Source organism: Spermophilus citellus (assembly GCF_964194105.1).
Source record: "Spermophilus citellus genome assembly, chromosome: 4".
In the NCBI taxonomy this organism is placed as follows: domain Eukaryota; kingdom Metazoa; phylum Chordata; class Mammalia; order Rodentia; family Sciuridae; genus Spermophilus; species Spermophilus citellus.
The window spans coordinates 127189841-127210878 of record NC_138185.1 but is presented as its reverse complement, the minus strand read 5'-3'; the positions used below and the strand labels follow the sequence as shown (position 1 = coordinate 127210878).

At 40.2% G+C, this 21038-nt stretch overlaps 1 protein-coding gene across 1 annotated transcript in view; it reads right to left on the bottom strand.

Moving 5' to 3' along the window:
• Window positions 1-2911: 2911 nt before the first annotated feature.
• The window catches only part of ONECUT1 (one cut homeobox 1), a gene marked incomplete at both ends in the record, with an annotated part of 36707 nt that continues 18580 nt past the window's right edge, over window positions 2912-21038 (bottom strand). The window contains one exon of the mRNA XM_081290016.1: window positions 2912-3204. Within this exon, the coding sequence (XP_081146142.1) occupies window positions 2912-3204 (293 nt within the window). The remainder of the gene's footprint in view (window positions 3205-21038) is intronic.

Genomic DNA, 21038 nt, shown 5'->3' with positions numbered 1-21038 from the left:
GGGTAAGTGTATTGCTTGTGAGGAGCTGCTTGTTCATTATGATTTCTAAAAAGAAAAGGTTGTGTGTATGCTTTAGTAGTTAAGTAAAAAAAATTGCTTTTCAGGCTCTGATTTGTGCATCTGTTTATGAGAAAATATATCTCTAGGCCCTGAAATTGCATAATGGGTGCAAATTCAATGCTGGTATGAAAATCATCTTTGGTGTCAGCAAGTAAGATAACTGGTTATTTTTTTTTTAAAAAAAAAACATTGTGGTTGGATATTTAATGTGTAGTGATATTCTTTGAGACTGTGTCTACACAGCACCAAAATAATTGGTTGAAATGCAAAATGCAGTTGGATTAATTTTGAGGGTAGTACAATAAAAAAGAAAAAGACCAACATGGTTGTCTGAATTCAGTTTTTTTTTTCTTTTTCCTGGAGTACTAAAATTTGGTAAGATTGTGTGTAGACACAGTTTGAATTTCCCTGCATTTTAAATTCTCATGCTTTAAACAAATAAGGCTTTCCTCCCTCCTAAATTATAAATACATTATATAGCTGTACCCCCACCTCCCTCCATTCCTGAAGAGAGAAAATGCTATTCATGTTTTTTCCTTTTTGTTTATGTCCTTGATAAGATTATACTTTTAGTAAATCTTGAAGGGTGGCCATTTAAATAGTCTCTCAACAGCTGAACTATAATTGTGCCATATTTAGAAGGGAAAATTTTAAGCTGAAACTTTGGATGAAATTTAAAAAAAATACTAAGACAAAATATGTCAAGGCAAATGTAGTATTCCATTATAGGAGAAGTACATGTAGTTTCCTTTTCTCAGTCTACAGCAGACTTCAGGAGAGATAGACAGATGGCCTGTTGGTTTAGCTTCAGCCCTCCAGGTGCCTGACTGTTTTAAACACAGATAAGATGCTGAGATTTGATCCTAAGGAATTAGGTTTTGTGTCAAGATAATTTAATTTTTTTTCTTCAGCATTTGAAGTGAATCTCAATAAGCAACTCATTGTTAGGATGATAATTTTTAGTTTTATATTTCTAGATAGATGTGGTAATTAACTAAGAGTATCCAATTCTTTACCTAATGGTAGTACAGACATCTATTTATATAAGTTATGATTCAAGAGAAGTTTCTGGGAATCAAGTGATTCACAAGGGTACCACTAGTACAACATTATTATCTTCTTATTTTTGCCTTGACTTACATGGTCTCAATTGAGTGATTTGAAGAAACAGAAATTTAAAATTGTGTATTTGGAAGCTCAGGCCTAATTTTTAATCTGCCTCTGGAATCTATGTTATAAAATTTCCAGTTTCATGCAGTAGCAAGAAAGAATGTAGTATGTTTTGAAGGCTATGCTTAGTGAAATAAGTTGCATAATACTAATAGAACCAAAAATCTTGTGTTCCATTAGAATTCTGGCTTTCTCTATGCAGTTCCACCAATTCCAACACTTCTCAGTAGCACATCCTGTCTTATACATGTCCAAGTCATAAAGTGTCTGAGATTGGCAATAAAATCACTATGATTATTTTTTAGGATGATTACAAATTCTTAGACATTAATTTTAATAATAATGTTAGTCTGCTCACCTTATTTATGTTTGTAAAAAAATTTAAAGATATTTGGTACCAAATGCATTAAGCAAATTGAAGTCAAATTAATCTAAGTTCTTTTACTAAAACTCGTCACTTTGGCATGTTCACTTTAGCCACTTTGAATAAAGTTTCTAATTTAGTTGCCCTTGTTAAACTTAGTTTTCTAGTGGTGCAAATGGGGTCCTATTTTAGAAGGATCCTTGAGTTTTCTCAGCTATGTACAGATTATGGTATTGTGTCCATTTTTCTATGTAAGTGACATTTATGAATCCTGGAGAGGAGTGTCCCACCTGGATGTACATGTGTACTGCATTGACCTCTCTGCCGTGATATTAATTGCTTCCCTGAAGCTACATTCTTTCTTGCCATTTCTGAAAACTCATATTTCAAATGCTTCAAGAGTCATAAATAATAGCTGTGGATCTATGTGGCGTGTGTATTCCAGCGAGATCAGTTCATACGTATAACTTTCCATAGTATCTTGTGTAAAAATAGCTTTGGTTATTAAAATCATTGCAATAAAATACCTGCACTATAATATCAAGTGTGTTCTTTGGTACCTAGGTGATTTTTTTTAATGGATGGACTCTTGTTTCATTTCTTAAAAAATATCTGAACATTCCTTAACAAACAAAGAGAATGCACTGGTTTAGGTGTCATTCAAATTTTCCTTGCTGGGTTTGAATCTGCATTTAGGTTGTGAGCCTGGCAGGTTCAAACACTGGGCTAGACGAGCAAAATCACACTCTTAATACAATGAACTCAGACAACCCCACACCATATTGGTTGCACTCCTACAGCACAACTCTTCCTGAAGACCAGCCCTGCCTAAGTTTTCAACCACTGGTGGTGTACGTGGTGTGTGTGTGTGTGTGTGTGTATGTGTGTGTATGTGTGTGTGTGTACATGCGAGTGTAACCACACACAGTACTGAGACACCATACACCTTCATGGTACAGTGGAACAGATAACGATCTTAAAACTGTCCACACAATGGCTCAAAATCACTATGCTCCAAACCACTAAACAGCCAAGCACAGCGAGAATGATCAGGGATTGAAGGTGTGAGATCCAGTGTTTTCCCACTCATAACTTCTTGCCGAGTCGTCGCCCTGCTGAAGTGTGTGTCTCCGAACAAAGTCAGAATGCAGGTGAGCTAAGTCTTTGGTTTCTTTGGACTATAAATATCACTTTTTTTTTTCTTCAAATATTTCTAAGTATAAACCTGCTATCTTGAGGTCCTGGTCTTTAAAAATTTTTTTGTTTTGTTTTTTATTTAAAGCTTTTCCACCGAGGTTTTAGTTTGTGGTTCTTTCTTCATGCTTTGGTACAAGTGCTTGATGAAGAAGATGAGTTGCCTGAATTGGAGCTGCCCTCGTCCTGCCACTTGTCCAGACTCCTCCTCCTTGCGTTCATGAAGAAGTTGCTGACCGTGCTCAGCTCCAACCCCAGCTGCTGGGAAATGGTGATTTGCAATTCTTTGGATGGACGCTTATTTTCCTTGAATATTGCATGTAGAGTTCGTCGCTGGACATCTGTGAAGACCAACCTGGGCTTTTTGGGTGTGTTGCCTCTATCTTTCCCATGTTCTTGCTCTTTCCTTTTGCATGCTGCAAAGAAACAGAAGATGTTAGAACAAATTACCTGGGGGATCAGGAATAGAAGGACTGGGCCAATAATTTTTTTTAGCCATTCCTGATGGCCTGCTTTCTCTCTGCTGAAATCTGATTGAAATGCCACAGAGGGGTCAAAGGAAAGTATTGGAAAAGAACAGAGAACTGGGACACAGGTAAGGTGTACTGGAATAGCTCTAGCATCTAAGATCTTAGGCATGGGTTCCATCTTTGATGGGTATCTACTTTTTGACTTATGTATATCAGGTAATTCCATCTGGGCCTCAGATTCCTCATTGTAGAGTACAAACCTCTTAATTAATGAACTGATCACTTTAAACTATGATTTTTCCCTCTGCAGAGTGGATATAAGAATAATTACCTTGCGGGTTATACTATGAAATAACATATAAAAGTTCATGGTAACTGAAATGCTTCACTAATGCAAGGTATTATCAGCAAGAACTGATTTTAGGTAGACCTTAGAGGTTTATGGTCTGCTTTTGGTAGAAGAGCAACAGTCCAACTGAGAGTCTAAAGGAATAAAAACGAATTGCATTTGTTTCCCTGCTGATCTTTTTTCTGTTCCAGGAAACTCTGCACATAAGATTTTGGGGCAAAGGTTGTGGCTCAGTTGGTAGTTTGCCTAGCACAGATGAGATTCTGAGTTTGATGAGATTCTAGATTTGATTACCCAGAACTGAGAAAGGAAAGAAAAGAAAAGGGAAGGGAAGGGAAGGGAAAGAAAAGAAAAGAAAACTCTAGCCATTTTCATTTTGGGGTTTCTCTGTATCCATTTGGCTTCTTGTATAAGTCTTGCTCTTGGAGTCCCCTCCTCCCTTACCTGGTTTCCCATTGAGAGACCCAGTCCTTGTGCCTGCCTTTCTGGTCCTGTATCATGAAGCTGCTTCTTTGATGCCAGAGCTATTCCAGTACACCATTCCGATGTGGCCCTTGGGCCCCCACAGGTTGGTGCTAGACCAGCGTCTTTCTCATCTTTCCAGCCTAATGTGACTCACTGATTTCCTCATGCCAAAGGGCACTAAGGGCTACATTACTCACAACATCCATCCCCCTCCCCATCTCCATTATCAATCAATCCCTAACCATACACCCCAGTAGAAACTGTGCTCTATTCGTGTTGATACAGCTTGAAAACAAGCCTCCTGTGCCCTGACTCCTATCAGACTGTTGCCTTTTGGGCCCCTACATAGGCACTCTGGAACAGCTACTGCCATCTTCACACTGGCTGGCTACACCTCTCTCTCCAACCACAAGAAGCAGTAGAGCATGTAGACCTCCCTGGGGGGTCAGGACTGCCACTCTCACACTTTATACCTCTAGTTGGCATCCTTGTCTGCGGGCGCTTCCTTTTTCACCTCACTCTCTGTGTGCTGTGGGTTCTCAGTCCCTGGCTAGTTGTTTCACCAGCTTTGGCTAGATTCGGGCTCTGTGCTTTCTCTAAATGGCTTGCTCCTCTGTCTAAGCTTCTACCTTTCATTCCTAGTTATTCCAGATCCCAGATTTCCAAGTTCCTCTACAACCTAGGTACCTGCCATACAAATTAGCTCTGCAAGAGATCAGCCGATGTGCTAGTAGGTGAAAGCTGAAGAAGCCTCCAATCTTTGAAGTCCAATCAAAAGATCTCCAATTTTTTAAAAAAATAAAAACAATGTGTTATTTAGTTTTAAAAAAATGTTCACAAGGCCAAGGGTGTAGCTCAGTGAAGACATGCTTAAAGTGTGTGATGCCTTGAGTTCCATAACAAGCACCTAAAATTTTTTTTTGAGTATAGACTCCCTTATGTTATTTATAAATTAGACATGTGTTACTATACTACTATATTATGCACATAATAAAATACAGGAATACATAAAATGTAGGAATTTTAAAAGGGGTAACACAGACACGAATAGACATAGGAATTCTCTTCTCCAGATACATCAGCTTGCCTAGGCTCTGGAATGCATTCACCCCACTTAAAAGACCATTGGTCCAATCATTAGTAAATACTAGAGAAAGAGCTTCAGAAGTAAGATTCCCTAAATAGAGTTCTTCCTTCTGGGGCCTGCAGCTTTCAAGGAGCAACCAAATTAAGTCCTTGAAAAAAAAATGAGTAGATTAAAGTCAACTCGAGTTAGTTTGAGTTAACCCCAGTAGGAGGAGACTGGTACATGATGACCATGGCTGACTAATTCATTCATTCACACTCTATGAATATAATCCAGGCTCAGCTCATAAGAAGATCTGTCTAGTGGTCATATAAGCAAATAATTGCAAGCATATTATTACCTCTCTTTGAGGTTAATAAGAAAGGCATTTCAGACAAGTTACTAAGATGAGCCCTAAAGGCTAAATGGATGTCTGCTGGTAAGAGAAGTGGGTATCCTTCCCAGCTGAGGAGCAGCATTGGTAAGGGACTGAGAAAGAGCACCATCATGGTATTTGTGGTTTAAGTGTGCATGTGAGGGGAAGAGCCAAGGGAGATAAACTTCCATCAGACAGATCATATTTGAATCATCTTGTGGGTAAGGAGGAGTTACTGAAAGGAGGTAATATGATTAAGTTTGGGATCAGAAAACCCTTCTGATGGTGTTTTGGGGGACAACCTGGAAAGCAGCAAGACATTGTGGTGAATGATGTCCTGCTCTACTCTGCTTCCTTTGAAGGCTGAGGCCCTCATACCTAGTTGCTGGTGACTCTCAGCTGAGATCCCTGGGTTGGGATGGGTGCTTCTCACATCCAGTGGCAGGTGGGAGCAGTAGGAGATGGCAGGGTGAGTGGTGGTGGTCAAGGAGAGTGGAATTTGTTACTTTAAGGTCCCCTCACCTCAATCCCTTACATCAAGTTTGGATAAGTCGTAAGGGTCATACAGTTCCAGAGCACCCTGGAGGATTGGTTGAAGTTATTCTTGCAACTACAGTGCAGTTCAACTTACTTTCTCCACTCCTCACAAAGGTGTTAATCTCTCTCGCATGCACCCTCCAACAACCTTCCCACGGAAATCTCAGAAACTTAAAGTTTGCTTCCCAGAAAGCCCGACCTAAGATAGAAGACAGAAAACTGCAGTAATGAGTACCCCAAATTAGACAATGGCAGTTGAGGACAGAGAAGCCCTTCTTAGGAGATAGAATTGAGAGGAATAATAACTTGGCTGTGATGGTAGAGTTTAGAACATCTCCCCGTATCTGGTTGGAGGGAAGTACTGGGACCCTTGGGAATGCAGAGATGCGTTTTATGAGGGCAGCAATTACTTCTATATCGGATGAAATGTACTGGAAGTGCTTGCAGGACATTCTGTTAAAGATCTTCAATAGGTGGTCATCCAGCAGACAGTAGGATGAATGGGGTTTGGAGCTCAGGGGAGAAGTCTGGGCTAGAAATATAGACTTGGACGTCATTAGGGCTCTAGATGATAAATTACACAACATGCACCTATGGAAAAGTAAATAACAGTGTTGGTTGAAGCCTGGACTTATCTATCATTCAAAAGGAAGAGCTAAGGGAAATCACATAGATCCGTTTTCTACCTAACCAGATGTACTTTTAAAGGACTCCAGTCTGGTCTCAGTGCTTAGCAGGATTGAGGGGGCTAAGGCTACCCTGGAGCCAGCATTTCCCAAATAGCATCAGAGGAATGATTGGGTCTCTAGCAAAGGTTCTGCGAAAAGATGGTTTGCAGATCAAGAAATTCAGAGAAAACTATTAAAACTGTTAAATACAGCCTCTTCCTCAAAATTCATAATGTGTGTTAAAGCGCGCGCGCACACACACACACACACACACACACACACACACACACATATATTTTTTCAGAGAACATTGACTAATGTATTATATGGTACTAAGGCTGGGGGGACTCAGTTTGGAAGTTCCTGTCCCAAGATCTCAAGCACTGTAGCTACTACAATGCCAAAACCTGGAAAGCAAGATTTTGTTGGAGCAGGGACCTGGCTGACTAGTTTTCAGTTTCCAGGCCATCCTAAATAGTGCAGGTAGAAGAGAAACCTACAGCCCATGTGGGGATTGGGGGTTGTGTCAATGAATAAATGGATGCAGTTATATCTGGAGAGAACTCTGCAGAAGTTGGAGAGAAGGCAGAGATAGCAGTAGAGTGGAGAATAGACTAAACCTTGTTGAGGATTCCCTGTGACCAGAGGAGGTGAGGAAGAGCAACCTATAGAAATAAAGTCATACTTCTAGAAGCTTTCACAGGACTGTAACTGTTAGAACCTTTGAGAGCATATGAGTGGCAGTCATGCTTTGGAATGTTTGAGGAATGCATTTTGGGGTAGAGATTATCCATCATAAGGGAGAAAGCCATCAAATGGAGGTTGGAGGGTCTACACACATGTGCAGGGTGGAGATATAAAGAGTAAAGTGAAAGTGGGAAAGAACAAGCGCTGATGCTGAGGGAATAGCAATGCAAGTATTTTAGGTGGCAGTAGTGTTTTCTTATGGATATATAGTTTCCATTAAAAAGAGAGAAATATTTATCATAGAACTGGATTTACTGTGAAAGGTAGTCCTGAAGATGAAGAAGATCCATCATGAATCACCTCCATGAAGGTGGGCAAACAGGTATATTTGACAGATTCAGTGGCCAATTGTAGTGGAAGCTGTCTCAGACAGTCAGGTGATTTTTGATCTCTATGAGTAAGGCTGCCAATTGCAAGTGCCATGAAGCAGGATGAAGCAGACCTGGAAGATGGTAAAAGTCAAAGAATGTGCACAACAGAAGTAAAAGGTGATAAAGAAAAAAAATTTTTTAAAAGAGCATGAGGAGAATTGGCGTGCAGAGCCTGGTGGAGGGAGTGTGTTCCCAGGAAGTGTGTGTAGAGTGCCGGTGAGAGTTGGGGAATAAAGAGTTGTTGTTTGATAAGTGCTGGTGAGGATGTGGGGAAAAGGGTACACTTGTACATTGCTGGTGGGACTGCAAATTGGTGCAGCCAATATGGAAAGCAGTATGGAGATTCCTAGGAAAACTGGGAATGGAACCACCATTTGACCCAGCTATCGCCCTTCTCGGTCTATTCCCTGAGGACCTTAAAAGAGCATACTATAGGGATACTGCCACATCAATGATCATAGCAGCACAATTCACAATAGCTAGACTTTGGAATCAACCTAGATGCCCTTCAATAGATGAATGGATTAAAAAACTGTGGCATTTATATACAATGGAGTATTACGCAGCACTAAAAATGACAAAACCATGGATTTTGCAGGGAAATGGATGGCATTAGAGCAGATAATGCTAAGTGAAGCTAGCCAATCCTTAAAAAACAAATGCCAAATGTCTTCTTTGATATAAAGAGAGCAACTAAGATCAGAACAGGGAAGAAGAGCATGAGGAAAAGATTAACATTAAACAGGGACGAGTGGGGTGGGAGAAAGGGAGAGAGAAGGGAAAATGTATGGAAATGGAAGGAGACCCTCATTGTTACACAAAATTACATATAAGAATTTGTGAGGGGAAAGGGGAAAAAAACAAGGGAGAGAATTAAACAACAGCAGATGGGATAGAGAGGGAAAATGAGAGGGAAGGGGAGGGGGGATAGTAGGGGATAGGAAAGGTAGCAGAATACAACAGTCATTAATATGGTATTATGTAAAAATGTGGATGTGTAACCGATGTGATTCTGCAACTTGTATTTGGGGTAAAAAAGGGGAGTTCATAACCCACTTGAATCAAATGTATGGAAGATGATATGTCATGAGCTTTGTAATGTTTTGAACAACCAATAAAAAAAAAGAGTTGTTGTTTGAACCTAAAAAAAAGAAAAGAAAAAAAAAGAAAAGGCTGGGGATGTGGCTCAAGCGGTAGCGCACTCGCCTGGCATGCGTGCGGCCTGGGTTCGATCCTCAGCACCACATACAAACAAAGATGTTGTGTCCGCCGAGAACTAAAAAATAAATATTAAAAAAAATTCTCTCTCTCTCTCTCTCTCTCTCTCTCTCTCTCTCTCCTCTCTCACTCTCTCTTTAAAAAGAAAAAAAAGAGCATGAGGACATGGGCAAGGACAGAGGCTTCTATTTCAGGCATGCCTGGGGACTTGTTCTGCCCATAATAGGCAAGGCAGAACCAAGTGTATTTCAAGAAATGGATGCAGTTATGTTTGGGGGATGAATCTTCAGGATGTTAAAAGGTACTCTGTGAACAATGAGTTATGAGGTCAAATCAGTTAATGATTACACAAGCTTCTTTAATGCAGAACTTCTCAGAGCCCTTGATATGGAAGTGTTGTATACAAACATTTTCTATCATATGGGATTCCCCCTAATAATCCAGGAACTCTTTTTTCAGGGCATTTCTCTCAGAAATAGCATTCCTTTGAAGAGTGTTTCTCAAAGTATGATGGGCAGATCCATGCTGTTCTGCAAACTGACCTACAACAAGATTGGTGCAGAAAATGGAGAATAGTTAGAAATGTTTACGGAAGCTTGACACTGTGCAACATTCAAGTGGTTATTTTTCTACTAATACATTTTTATTGTATTGTCAGAACTGCTGGTCTGGGACAGATGAAAATTAGAAAACAAACCAACAAACAATTAGTTCCTTACAACCTGGAGTTTAAGAGGCCCTATCTGACATACTTCATAATATGGTATGTAATAACATTCCAGAATCAGACACCAGTCAAGCATTTTTTATCTGAATGCTTTCATATTTATAAAGTACAAAAGGCAAAGGGAAGCTCTGTAATTCCACAATAGTTTTAGCTAAGCATATGTACTTCAACTTATATCCATTTTCCTTATGTAATTCCATAAAGTCCCTTACAACATCTAAAGTGTTGACAGTTCAAGAATTTGTTAGGGATATCTGAGCACAGATGTGTTGGCCAGGAATGGCAAGGCGAGATGGATTTATAATACAACTTCTTAGATGAACCTGGATTCAGAAGGCATAGTAGCCAGCTCTGAGGCCACTAATAGAAGCATGATCTTGGGGGCGAAGATATGGTTTAGTGGTAGGGCACTTGCCTAACATGCTCAAAGTCCTGGGTTCACCTGGACTCAATCCCCAGCATCACCAAAAAAAAAAAAAATAAGTTTTTGTTGGGTATGGTGGTGCCTTCCTATAATCCCTGAGACTCAGGAGGCCCTGAATTCAATCCCTAGTATATATATATATATATATATATATATATATATATATATATATATATATATATATATGGGTGTGATCTTGGGCAATTCCCTCATCTTCTTTGAGTTTAATGTCCCCAGTTGCAAAATGAAGGGCAATAGCTTTCTTATACTTCTCAGGATGGTAATAAGCACTAAGTAAGATAATACATGTTGGAGGGATTAAAACCACTAACTCTTAAGGAGTACTATAGATTCTTCTTCCTTCTTTTGTCAAAATACAATATGAATACTGGACTTACACATCAGGCGTGAGTCTTTGATCTGACTCTAACCTTTGGTATGAACTTGTAGAAATCCTTCAATCTCTTTTTCTGCAGATATCTTTAAATAAGCAGGCAGTATTCTAGGACCCCTGTGGGTTCTAAAGCTCTTGTCTCTTGTTTTCCAAAATCTATTACCTCAGTTAAACAATGTCCAAGGTAACCTTTCTCTCTTTTGCAACATACAGCTTCTATGTTGACTTTTCATTGTATCATGCCCATCCTTCATGATTTTTCAAAGAGTAACTATTTTGCAATCACCTGGTACTGTAAATAATCCAAACCCATGTTCATCTGAACAAAGGTGGCAAAACATAAACTCACAGACCTATAGTTGCTTCAATCTGATGAACTTTAGACAATAAAGTAATAACAACTGCCATAGAGTCCAGTTAAGCCTTTGTCCTCCTAGGACTTGAGTCATTACACAACCTATGGTTGGACTAGTTATTTTTACTGAGTTTCTACTTTTGCATTAAAATCGTAGAACAATTTAACATGCTTCCTGATAGTCTTGGTATATTTGTCCTATTGGCTGCTTCATACAGATGAGGGGGGGCAGGTATAATCAGGTGTATGTCACTCTGTGCTCCCAGTCCATAGGGAGGGGGCATCATGGGAAAGTCTTGATCTAGTTGTCTGAGGATTTGGGTTCTGCTCCTGGCTCTGTGGCTAATTAGTCAAATGATTGGGTTAAATCCTTGAGTTAAGCTGGCTTCAGGTTTCTTAATAATAATAATAATAATAATAATAATAATAAAGGACTGGACTAAATAACCATCTACATGACTTGATGCATGTCTACAACCTTCAGCACCAATTCAGGGGAAGTGGCAGACAGTGTGGACCCTGATTACTGTTGGTTTCTGAGTAATCATTGGACACCCTGAGAAGTGTGAGGTTTGCACTATTCTCTCGAGGGACAACTGGACAACCCCTCTGGTCCATGCCTTATCTTTTGGCAGACTGTTCATGTACCACTTCCTCAATCTTACTCCTGGAAGGCTGAGGTGGAACAGATGAAGATGAGAAAGGCTTTTGGAAAAGCACCTTCAGGAGAGATAGGAAAGAAATGAGGTCGTGTGCCTAGTGAACAATCATCAGGTCTTGTAAGATTAGAAAACTGATATTCATAAATGGAGTTATTTTTTTAAATTATTTTCTTTATAGTCTTTTTCTATATTTTTCATTGGTGCATTATTATCATACATAATAGTGGAAATCATTTGTGGGATTCATTGTTACATGTTCAGACAATGGAGATATTCTTTTTTTTTTTTAAGTACTTGGGATTAAACCCAGTGACTGAGCTACATTCCTCAGAGGGAGGAGGATGACAAGTTCAAGGTCGGCCTTAAGGGGAGTCCCTATCTCAAAAAGTGTGTGTGGGGGGGTGGGTGGAGTCTGGGGTTACAGCTCAGTGGTAGAGCACCCCTGGGTTCAATCCCCAGCACTGAGAAGCAAAACAAAGTAGTAGCTGGGCAGGCACAGGAGGTGAGCCCTCAGCCCTCAGCCGACTGCCACTGGGAAAGAGTCCCTTCTGGCCTGTTTCAAGGACAATAGCTGGTTGGTGTTGATGTTCAGTGAGCCCCCAAAGACCCTCTCTTATGGGCCACAGATGTTTCTCAAAGTAAACTCCAGGAGACAACACAGGTGGACGAGCAAGTATGCAACAGATTTCATTAAACAAGACCAGGGTGGGGAGAGACTCCTAAGGAGAAATGATGGAAGTGACTGTAGCTTCGCGTGAGCACGTCTTCCAGGCTGGTACCCACCCACACTGTGGAGATTAAAGAGTTGGGCTATTGACTGGAACAGCCTCAGGATTATAGTTCAGCCTCCAGGCATTCTGGGTCAGAATGTTATCTGCCTTGCCTGGAGTTCTTTTGCTGTGCTGTGTACATATTTACAAGGAGAACCTCCAACTGTTTTAAGAACAAGGCAGGTTTTAAGTGGCAAACTGCAGGGTGCGGCATAACATGTGGTTTGAAAGGCCACACTAGCGAGTTCTCACTGATATGGCCAAGGACAGCCTTGGCGTGGGAAGAAAACTTCTGCACAGATTGTCTGGAAACTGATGTCCAGCATAGGGAGGTGGAGCCAACACACTCTGCTGGACACAAGCTACGTTGGCTATGTGTCTGTGTATGTGGGGGTAGCTAGAACAACTATGGAAACTTCTGGACATGCACTGGAAAAGCCTAATACAAACACTCAGCAGATTTTCCCAGCAAAGAATTATCATCATAACTCACACTGTATTTTGTTTTTCAGTGCTAAAACACCTCCAAAAAAACTTCATGTGTGACTCTACAAAACTCAGGTGAGGTATAAAATGGGTATTCCCTTTTTTGTAGATAAAAGACTATTGGAGGGGTCAGGTGACTTGCCTGTGGGAACAAAGCTGATGAGTGGGGAACAAGGGCCTTCAACTTCACTGTGCCCTAGACGTTGAGGTGAGTGTGGTGGACACATCTTGAGAAGCTTCCCAGGATGGTGAGATGGCAGGAACATATGAAGTAGAGCCCAGGGAACCCCAAGAGAACTGTTGGCCAGTCAGGCAGCAGGCCAGTTGTCAGCCAGACCTGTGACTGAAATGTCTGCACTTTACCCATTCAATGAAGTAGTCTGGATGGAAGTTGAGATGGAGGCAGTTTGGGCAACATAGTGGGCAGCACCTCCATGCTGGCCAGGGAGAGGGACCTGAGTCAGGAGGGGGCTGGAGAGCTTAGATCAGCTGACTCAGTGTGGAAGAAGAACAATGGGGCATAGAGGGCTTTGGCTAAAGTCAACAGAGGTAAGTCTGCTCCATCCATTCAGGTGGGAATGGTCATCCAAACTTCCCACCACTACCCTGCCCCTTTCCTTATTTTTAAAAAGGCCCTTTTGCTTTTTGAAAAGTTCTATCCAGGACAGGCACCTGCCATCCCATGTTTGCTGCCTGAAGTCCTTCCAGAGTCAATGTATAAAACACTTTGATTCATCTTTCTTCTCTAGGTAAAGCTCAGTGGTAGCCCAGGAGAGGGGGGGCCCCTGGACTGTGTAAAAAAGGCGGACAGCCCGGAGGGATGGAATAGGACCCCCCCACCCCTGTGCTAAGCCCCATATGTGAAAGGCCATGCATGGCCTCATAATAACAATTATTATCTCTAATTGACAAATGAGCAGCCTGAGGCTCAGTGAGGGTGAGGGCCTGGGCCAAGGTCACCCCAATGATCTTGGTGGCGCTGGGGTTTGAATCAATATAGGAACCAGTGATATTACTAGAGGGGACCAGGAGGTGTGGCTCCAGTGAGCCCTCAGGCACAGACTGGGGAAAGCAGAGAACACAGGGCCCTTTTTATGTGATTCTAGGGTATCTTAGCTCGTTTCTCCCACCAAACTGTCTTTCCTCATTTGTTCTGTTTTCCTGCTTGCACAGGCTGGGAATCCCTGTTGAGTGAATGCATTTCACATCCCAAATACACTGGCCTTGTTCTCTTGCTGGCTATTTTAGCCCCAAAACACACCTTTCCTGAACATAGGCTCCAGGTTTTCTACACTTGGCAGGAAGAGACACCTACTGACCTGAACCTTCCTGCCAAAGTGCTCTCTCTCTATTGCAGCTTCATAGCTGCTGGTGGGAAGAGAGGGCAGGGCCTTGTACCTGATTGTTTAGTTGGCAGCAAAGGGGAGTATGGTTCTTTTCCGAAAGTTTGGCTCAAGAATTTTGATTTTTAGATTAAAAAATGAATTTTGATATCTAAATTCCAAAACTTCTTCTCCCTCCTTTATTTAAGAAATTTTTAAAAATTTTAAGATTTTATTTATTTATTTGTTTAGTTTTGGTGCTGGGACTGAACCTAGGGGTGCTCTACCACTGAGCTACATCACCCAGGCCTTTGTTTCTATTTTATTTTGAGACATGGTCTCACTGCATTACAGAGGGCCTCGCTGAGTTGCTGAGGCTTGCCTCAAACTGATCAATCCTCCTGCCTCAGTCTCCTGAGTCGCTGGAATTACAGGCATGTGCCACTGTGTCCATTTAAATTTCTAAACTTCTGTTAATGCCTGACCCACTAGAATTTTTTTAACCTCTATTTAATTTATTTCTTTTTATGTGGTGCTAAGGATTGAACCCAGTGCCTCATGGGTACTATACAAGCATTCTACCGCTGAGCCACAACCTTAGCCCCCCACTATAGTTTTGATACATCAGTGTTCCTTATTTTTAAAAAGGCCCTCAGTAGTTTGGAACCCAATAATTGGAAATATATGATATGGATCTCCTAGTTATGATGCTTATATGACAAAACAACCAAAATGGACAAATTACATGCTTGACAAATTACATGCTTATCATGCATTTTTATCTCATATAGGCCTATTGTGAATTAAAGTATATTGGTTCCACTTCTATAATGAATAGATGCACATATTACTTTATAATATTTGTAGCAACTGAAAGTGATAAAATAGTATTCCTTTAAAAATAATCTACTGGGGCTGGGGATGTGGCTCAAGCGGTAGCGCGCTCGCCTCGCATGCGTGCGGCCCGGGTTCGATCCTCAGCACCACATACCAACAATGATGTTGTGTCCGCCGAGAACTAAAAAATAAATATTAAAAATTCTCTCTCTCTCTCTCTCTCTCTCTCTCTCTCTCTCTCTCTCTCTCTCTCTCTCCCCTCTCTCACTCTCTCTTTAAAAAAAAAATAATAATCTACTAACCAGGTGTGGTGGCGCATACCTGTAATCCTAGTGGCTCGGGAGGCTGAGACAGGAGGATCGTGAATTCAAAGTTAGCTTCAGCAAAAAGTGAGGTGCTAAGCAACTCAGGGAGACTCTGTTTCTAAATAATATATGAAATAGGGCTGGGGATGTGGCTCAGAGGTCAAGTGCCCCTGAATTCAATCCCCAGTACCAAATACATACATATATACATACATACATACATAGTAAATAAATAAAAATAATCTACAACTTTACTTTTCACTAAGGTATCAGATATTTTCCACAATTAATTTCAAATTAGTGAAGTTTGCCTTGTTTGCAGTTCTGGAATTTGTTTCTAGAATCAAATTGTAAATGCTAAGCTGCCAATATCATGTATTATACAATAAGCTTCTCATGGGCCTCCCAAAAGCCCCAGAAGAAAGCTCTATTACTGCTCTATTAAGGACCTTGACACTCTTACCTCAACAACCTTACCCATCTCACTCCCCATTACTTGTCTATCTGCTACCCATCACTCCTGTTCAACGCTCAGAAGTCATTCCTAAACATTCAATGCACTTCATACTTTTAGTCCTTTATTCAAGCTGTTCCCTGCACTCAGAATGTCATTTCTTTTTTCTATACAAAAAGTTACCTATGTAATCAAGGCCAAGATCAAGCATGGAGCACCAGAAGGCTTAGGTTCCCTGCCTGTTGTCTTCCTTACTAAAATGGGTAGTGATTGGTTCATATGCCTTAGTTTAATATAGAGGAGAAAAGGATTAGATTTATGGATAACAGCATGTATCCACAGAGTCTGTGCAGTAGAAATCATAATAACATATTAATGAGATGATCTTAGGGGGTTAGTCTTGAAGAAATTCAAATCCAAGGGATGAAAGACTCAAATGAAGAATGCTTTATAGTCAGGTGTAGTGACACACATCTATAATTCCATCAACTATCGAGGCTCAGGCAGAAAGATCAAAAGTTTGAGGCTACAATGGCATTTCTTGTAGAAATAGAGAAAGCAATCATGAAATTCATATGGAAAAATAAAAGACCCAGAATAGCAAAAACAATGCTAAGCAGGAAGTGTGAATCAGGTGGTATAGCAATACCAGACTTCAAACTATACTACAGAGCAATAGTAACAAAAACAGCATGGTATTGGTACCAAAACAGGCGGGTGGACCAATGGTACAGAATAGAGGACACAGAAACCAACCCACAAAACTACAACTTTCTTATATTTGATAAAGGGGCTAAAAGCATGCAATGGAGGAAGGATAGCATCTTCAACAAATGGTGTTGGGAAAACTGGAAATCCATATGCAACAAAATGAAACTGAATCCCTTTCTCTCGCCATGCACAAAAGTTAACTCAAAATGGATCAAGGAGCTTGATATCAAACCAGAGACAAGGCATCTGATAGAAGAAAAAGTTGGCTACGACCTACATACTGTGGGGTCGGGCTCCAAATTCCTCAATAGGACACCCATAGCACAAGAATTAATATCTAGAATCAACAAATGGGACTTGCTCAAACTAAAAAGTTTTTTCTCAGCAAAAGAAACAATAAGAGAGGTAAATAGGGAGCCTACATCATGGGAACAAATCTTTACTCCTCACACTTCAGATAGAGCCCTAATATCCACAGTATATAAAGAACTCAAAAAATTAGACAATAAGATAACAAATAACCCAATCAACAAATGGGCCAAGGACCTAAACAGACACTTCTCAGAGGAGGACATACAATCAATCAACAAGTACATGAAAAAATGCTCACTATCGCTAGCAGTCAGAGAAATGCAAATCAAAACCACCCTAAGATATCATCTCACTCCAGTAAGATTGGCAGCCATTATGAAGTCAAACAACAACAAGTGCTGGCGAGGATGTGGGGAAAAGGGTACACTTGTACATTGTTGGTGGGACTGCAAATTGGTGCAACCAATTTGGAAAGCAGTATGGAGATTTCTTGGAAAGCTGGGAATGGAACCACCATTTGATCCAGCTATTCCCCTTCTGGGTCTATTCCCTAAAGACCTAAAAACAGCATGCTACAGGGACACTGCTACATCGATGTTCATAGCAGTACAATTCACAATAGCAAGACTGTGGAAGCAACCTAGATGCCCTTCAATAGACGAATGGATAAAAAAAATGTGGCATTTATACACAATGGAGTATTACTCTGCATTAAAAAATGACAAAATTATAGAATTTGGAGGGAAATGGATGGCATTAGAGCAGATTATGCTAAGTGAAGCTAGCCAATCCCTAAAAAATAAATGCCAAATGTCTTCTTTGATATAAGGAGAGTAACTAAGAACAGAGTAGGGAAGAAGAGCATGAGAAGATGACTAACATTAAACAGGGATGAGAGGTGGGAGGGACAGGGAGAGAGAAGGGAAATTGCTTGGAAATGGAAGGAGACCCTTAGGGTTATACAAAATTACATACAAGAGGAAGTGAGGGGAAAGGGAAAAATAATACAAGGGGGAGAAATGAATTACAGTAGAGGGGGTAGAGAGAGAAGAGGGGAGGGGAGGGGAGGGGAGGGGGGATAGTAGAGGATAGGAAAGGCAGCAGAATACAACAGACATGAGTATGTCAATATGTAAATCAATGGAAGTGTAACTGATGTGACTCTGCAATCTGTATAGGGGTAAAAATGGGAGTTCATAACCCACTTGAATCAAAGTGTGAAATATGATATATCAAGAACTATGTAATGTTTTGAACAACCAATAAAAAAAAAGTTTGAGGCTAGCCTGGGCAACATAGACCCTCTCTCAAAACATTAAAAGGGCTGGGAATGTAGCTTTAGTGGTAGAGAGCCCCTAGATTCAATCCCCAGTACCACCAAAGAAAGAGAATGTTTTATAAATAAGGTGAAATGATATACTGCAAAGTCATTGGACATTTTGCTCTTTGAACCTCTGACTACTAGTGCTCTGGATCCCTGGTTGAGGATATCATTCTTTTCTCCTGGGCTTCAGGGCTAGTCTAGATTCTGCAGTGGGAGTCTGGAGGTATCCTGAGAAGTTCTTAGTCTTGGCTATGAACTAGAACCATCTAAGAAACACTATGAAGACTGGTGCTTGGGACTCATCTCCAGAGAGATTGATCTGTTTAGTCTACCAGAGGTCTAAACCTGGGGTTTTTGAAAGTTCTCTATGTAATTCTAGCTGAGAACCATTACTCTAAATCAGTGCTTCTCAAACTTGAATCACATGAACATCTTGCTAAGGTGAAATTCTGACTTAGTAGCTCAGGGTGGGGCCAGAGATTCTGAATGTCTAACCTGGACTAGGTGACACCCAGCTGCTGGTCCAGGGCTATGCGCTGGGGAACAAGGGCCTAGAATCCAGACTGTAAACTCTAATCAAGGTATGGTCCAGATACATCCACATTACCTAGGAGCAGGAGCAAGAAGGGGTGGCTTGTTCAAAATGCATATTTGGGAACCTTATCCTATACCTAATGAACTGGATTCTTTGAGAGTGTGATTTACAAATGAACATTTAAAATAAGCTTCCCAAGTAATGGAACCACTTGCTTTGAGGCCAATATTTTTTTTCCAATTTTCAAATATTTATTATCAACTGTTTCAGTTGTTTGCTTACTCTTATTAAACTGATTTAAAACAAAACAAAACAAAACAAAAAAAAACCCAGACCAAGCAGAGCAATTCACAAGCACCACCATCAAGCAGACTGCAAATCTATCATTGTCACAGAGAAAGATGACACTGAAAATCACCTTAAGAAAACAGCTTTTCTACAGGAGTACCCACATCCACTTGTCATTCCTGGACCTCACAGCCCCCTTTTAATTGTCTAAACCTTAACCCAGTTTCTTTAGATAGTCTGAAATATGAAATCACCAAGTGAGGTACCCCTTCAGAACCCGTTGAAAATAGATCAAACATGGAGATAGCCCAGATCCCTGTTCTTAAATGTTAAAAATATTTTACATTAGTACATAGAATATTCTTAGACACATTCTGTTATACTCTAAAGAGCTTTAATTCCCCCTTGATAATGTCTTCCATTTCTTCCGAGACCTTTCCTTTATAATCTTCAGTTCTATTGCTTTTAACTTCTCCTGATATCCCAGTATACTCCAGTGGGGATGAGGGAGCATGGTCATAATTTGTCATCAGGTAGCTTTGATAGGTTCTTTCTTTTCCTTTTGAAGTTGAAGCTTTTAACTTCTATTACAACATGTATTCCACTTTTAATTCCTTCTTGCTCATTCAAAAAAATTAAATTTCTTTTGTTAATTTTCCATTCTCTTCCCCAAACTTCATTGCCAGGACTTTGAAAAATGGTAGCTATACCTCCCTGCCACCTTTGACTTATTTTGCCTTGAAAATTGCCAAAGTCCATTAGAGCAGATTATGCTAAGTGAAGCTAGCCAATCCCTAAAAACCAAATGCCAAATGTCTTCTTTGATATAAGGAGAGTAACTAAGAACAGAGTAGGGACAAAGAGCAAGAGAAGAAGATTAACATTAAAGAGGGGTGAGAGGTGGGAGGGAAAAGGAAAGAGAAGGGAAATTGCATGGAAATGGAAGGAGACCCTCATTGTCATACAAAATCACATACAAGAGGAAGTGAGGGGAAAGGGGAAAAAAAAAACAAGGGGGAGAAATGAATTACAGTAGATGGGGTAGAGAGAGAAGAGGGGAGAGGAGGGGAGGAGAGGGGGAATAGTAGAGGATAGGAAAGGCAGCAGAATACAACAGACACTAGTATGGCAATATGTAAAACAGTGGATGTGTAACCGGTGTGATTCTGCAATCTGTATACGGGGTAAAAATGGGAGTTCATAACCCACTTGAATCAAAGTGTGAAATATGATATGTCAAGAACTGTGTAATGTTTTGAACAACCAACAATAAAAATTTTAAAAAAAGAAAAGTAAGAGAAATGTGAAGGGCCCAAATATCCTACAAAAGTAGGAAAAGTTTAATGGAGCTGTCTATAATATATACTGAAATAATATTGATTGTTTTGCCATTAAAAAAAACTGGTGGAGTCATAATTCTGTTATATCAATCATGTATATCTTTTTTTTTGGTACTAGGGATAGAACCCAGGGCACTTAAACAATATACTTTTGTGTATTTGATTTAATTTCCATAACTCGGTATATCAAAATGCAATAGTTTTCCAACTGTAAAAATCTTTGAGGACATTGTATACATTACTTGAGACTGCCATGTTTTTTCTTGATGCTTTAGCTAGGATCATTTGATTAATAAAAACAGATTTACTCATGAAAAAATAAAGGAAACAAAACAATACAAAGCAAAACACACAAAAATATTTAAATTCATTTAACACCCCCCTGATCTGGCTCTGGGATTGACACAAGGAACACATCTACATTCATGAACTGATCTACTCCTGTCATCATTTGCATAGACTAGAACTTAGTTTCTAACTTTATCATAAGGCTATTGCATTATTCCTGGCCCTTCCTTTAAACAATTAAATGTTCTATATTTACATTGGAAAAAAAAAAAAAAGAAAGAAAGAAAAGAAAAGAAAAGAAAATTGCCAAAGTCAAGCTTAAAATCCTGCAAATGGGCCATACAACAGAACAGGGCCAAGTGGTTTCAGAAGTGGATCCTCTCTCTCAGTTGGTTGCTGCCATAGGCAAAGAACAGAAAACTCATCCTTCTGGCCCACACTTTCCTCCC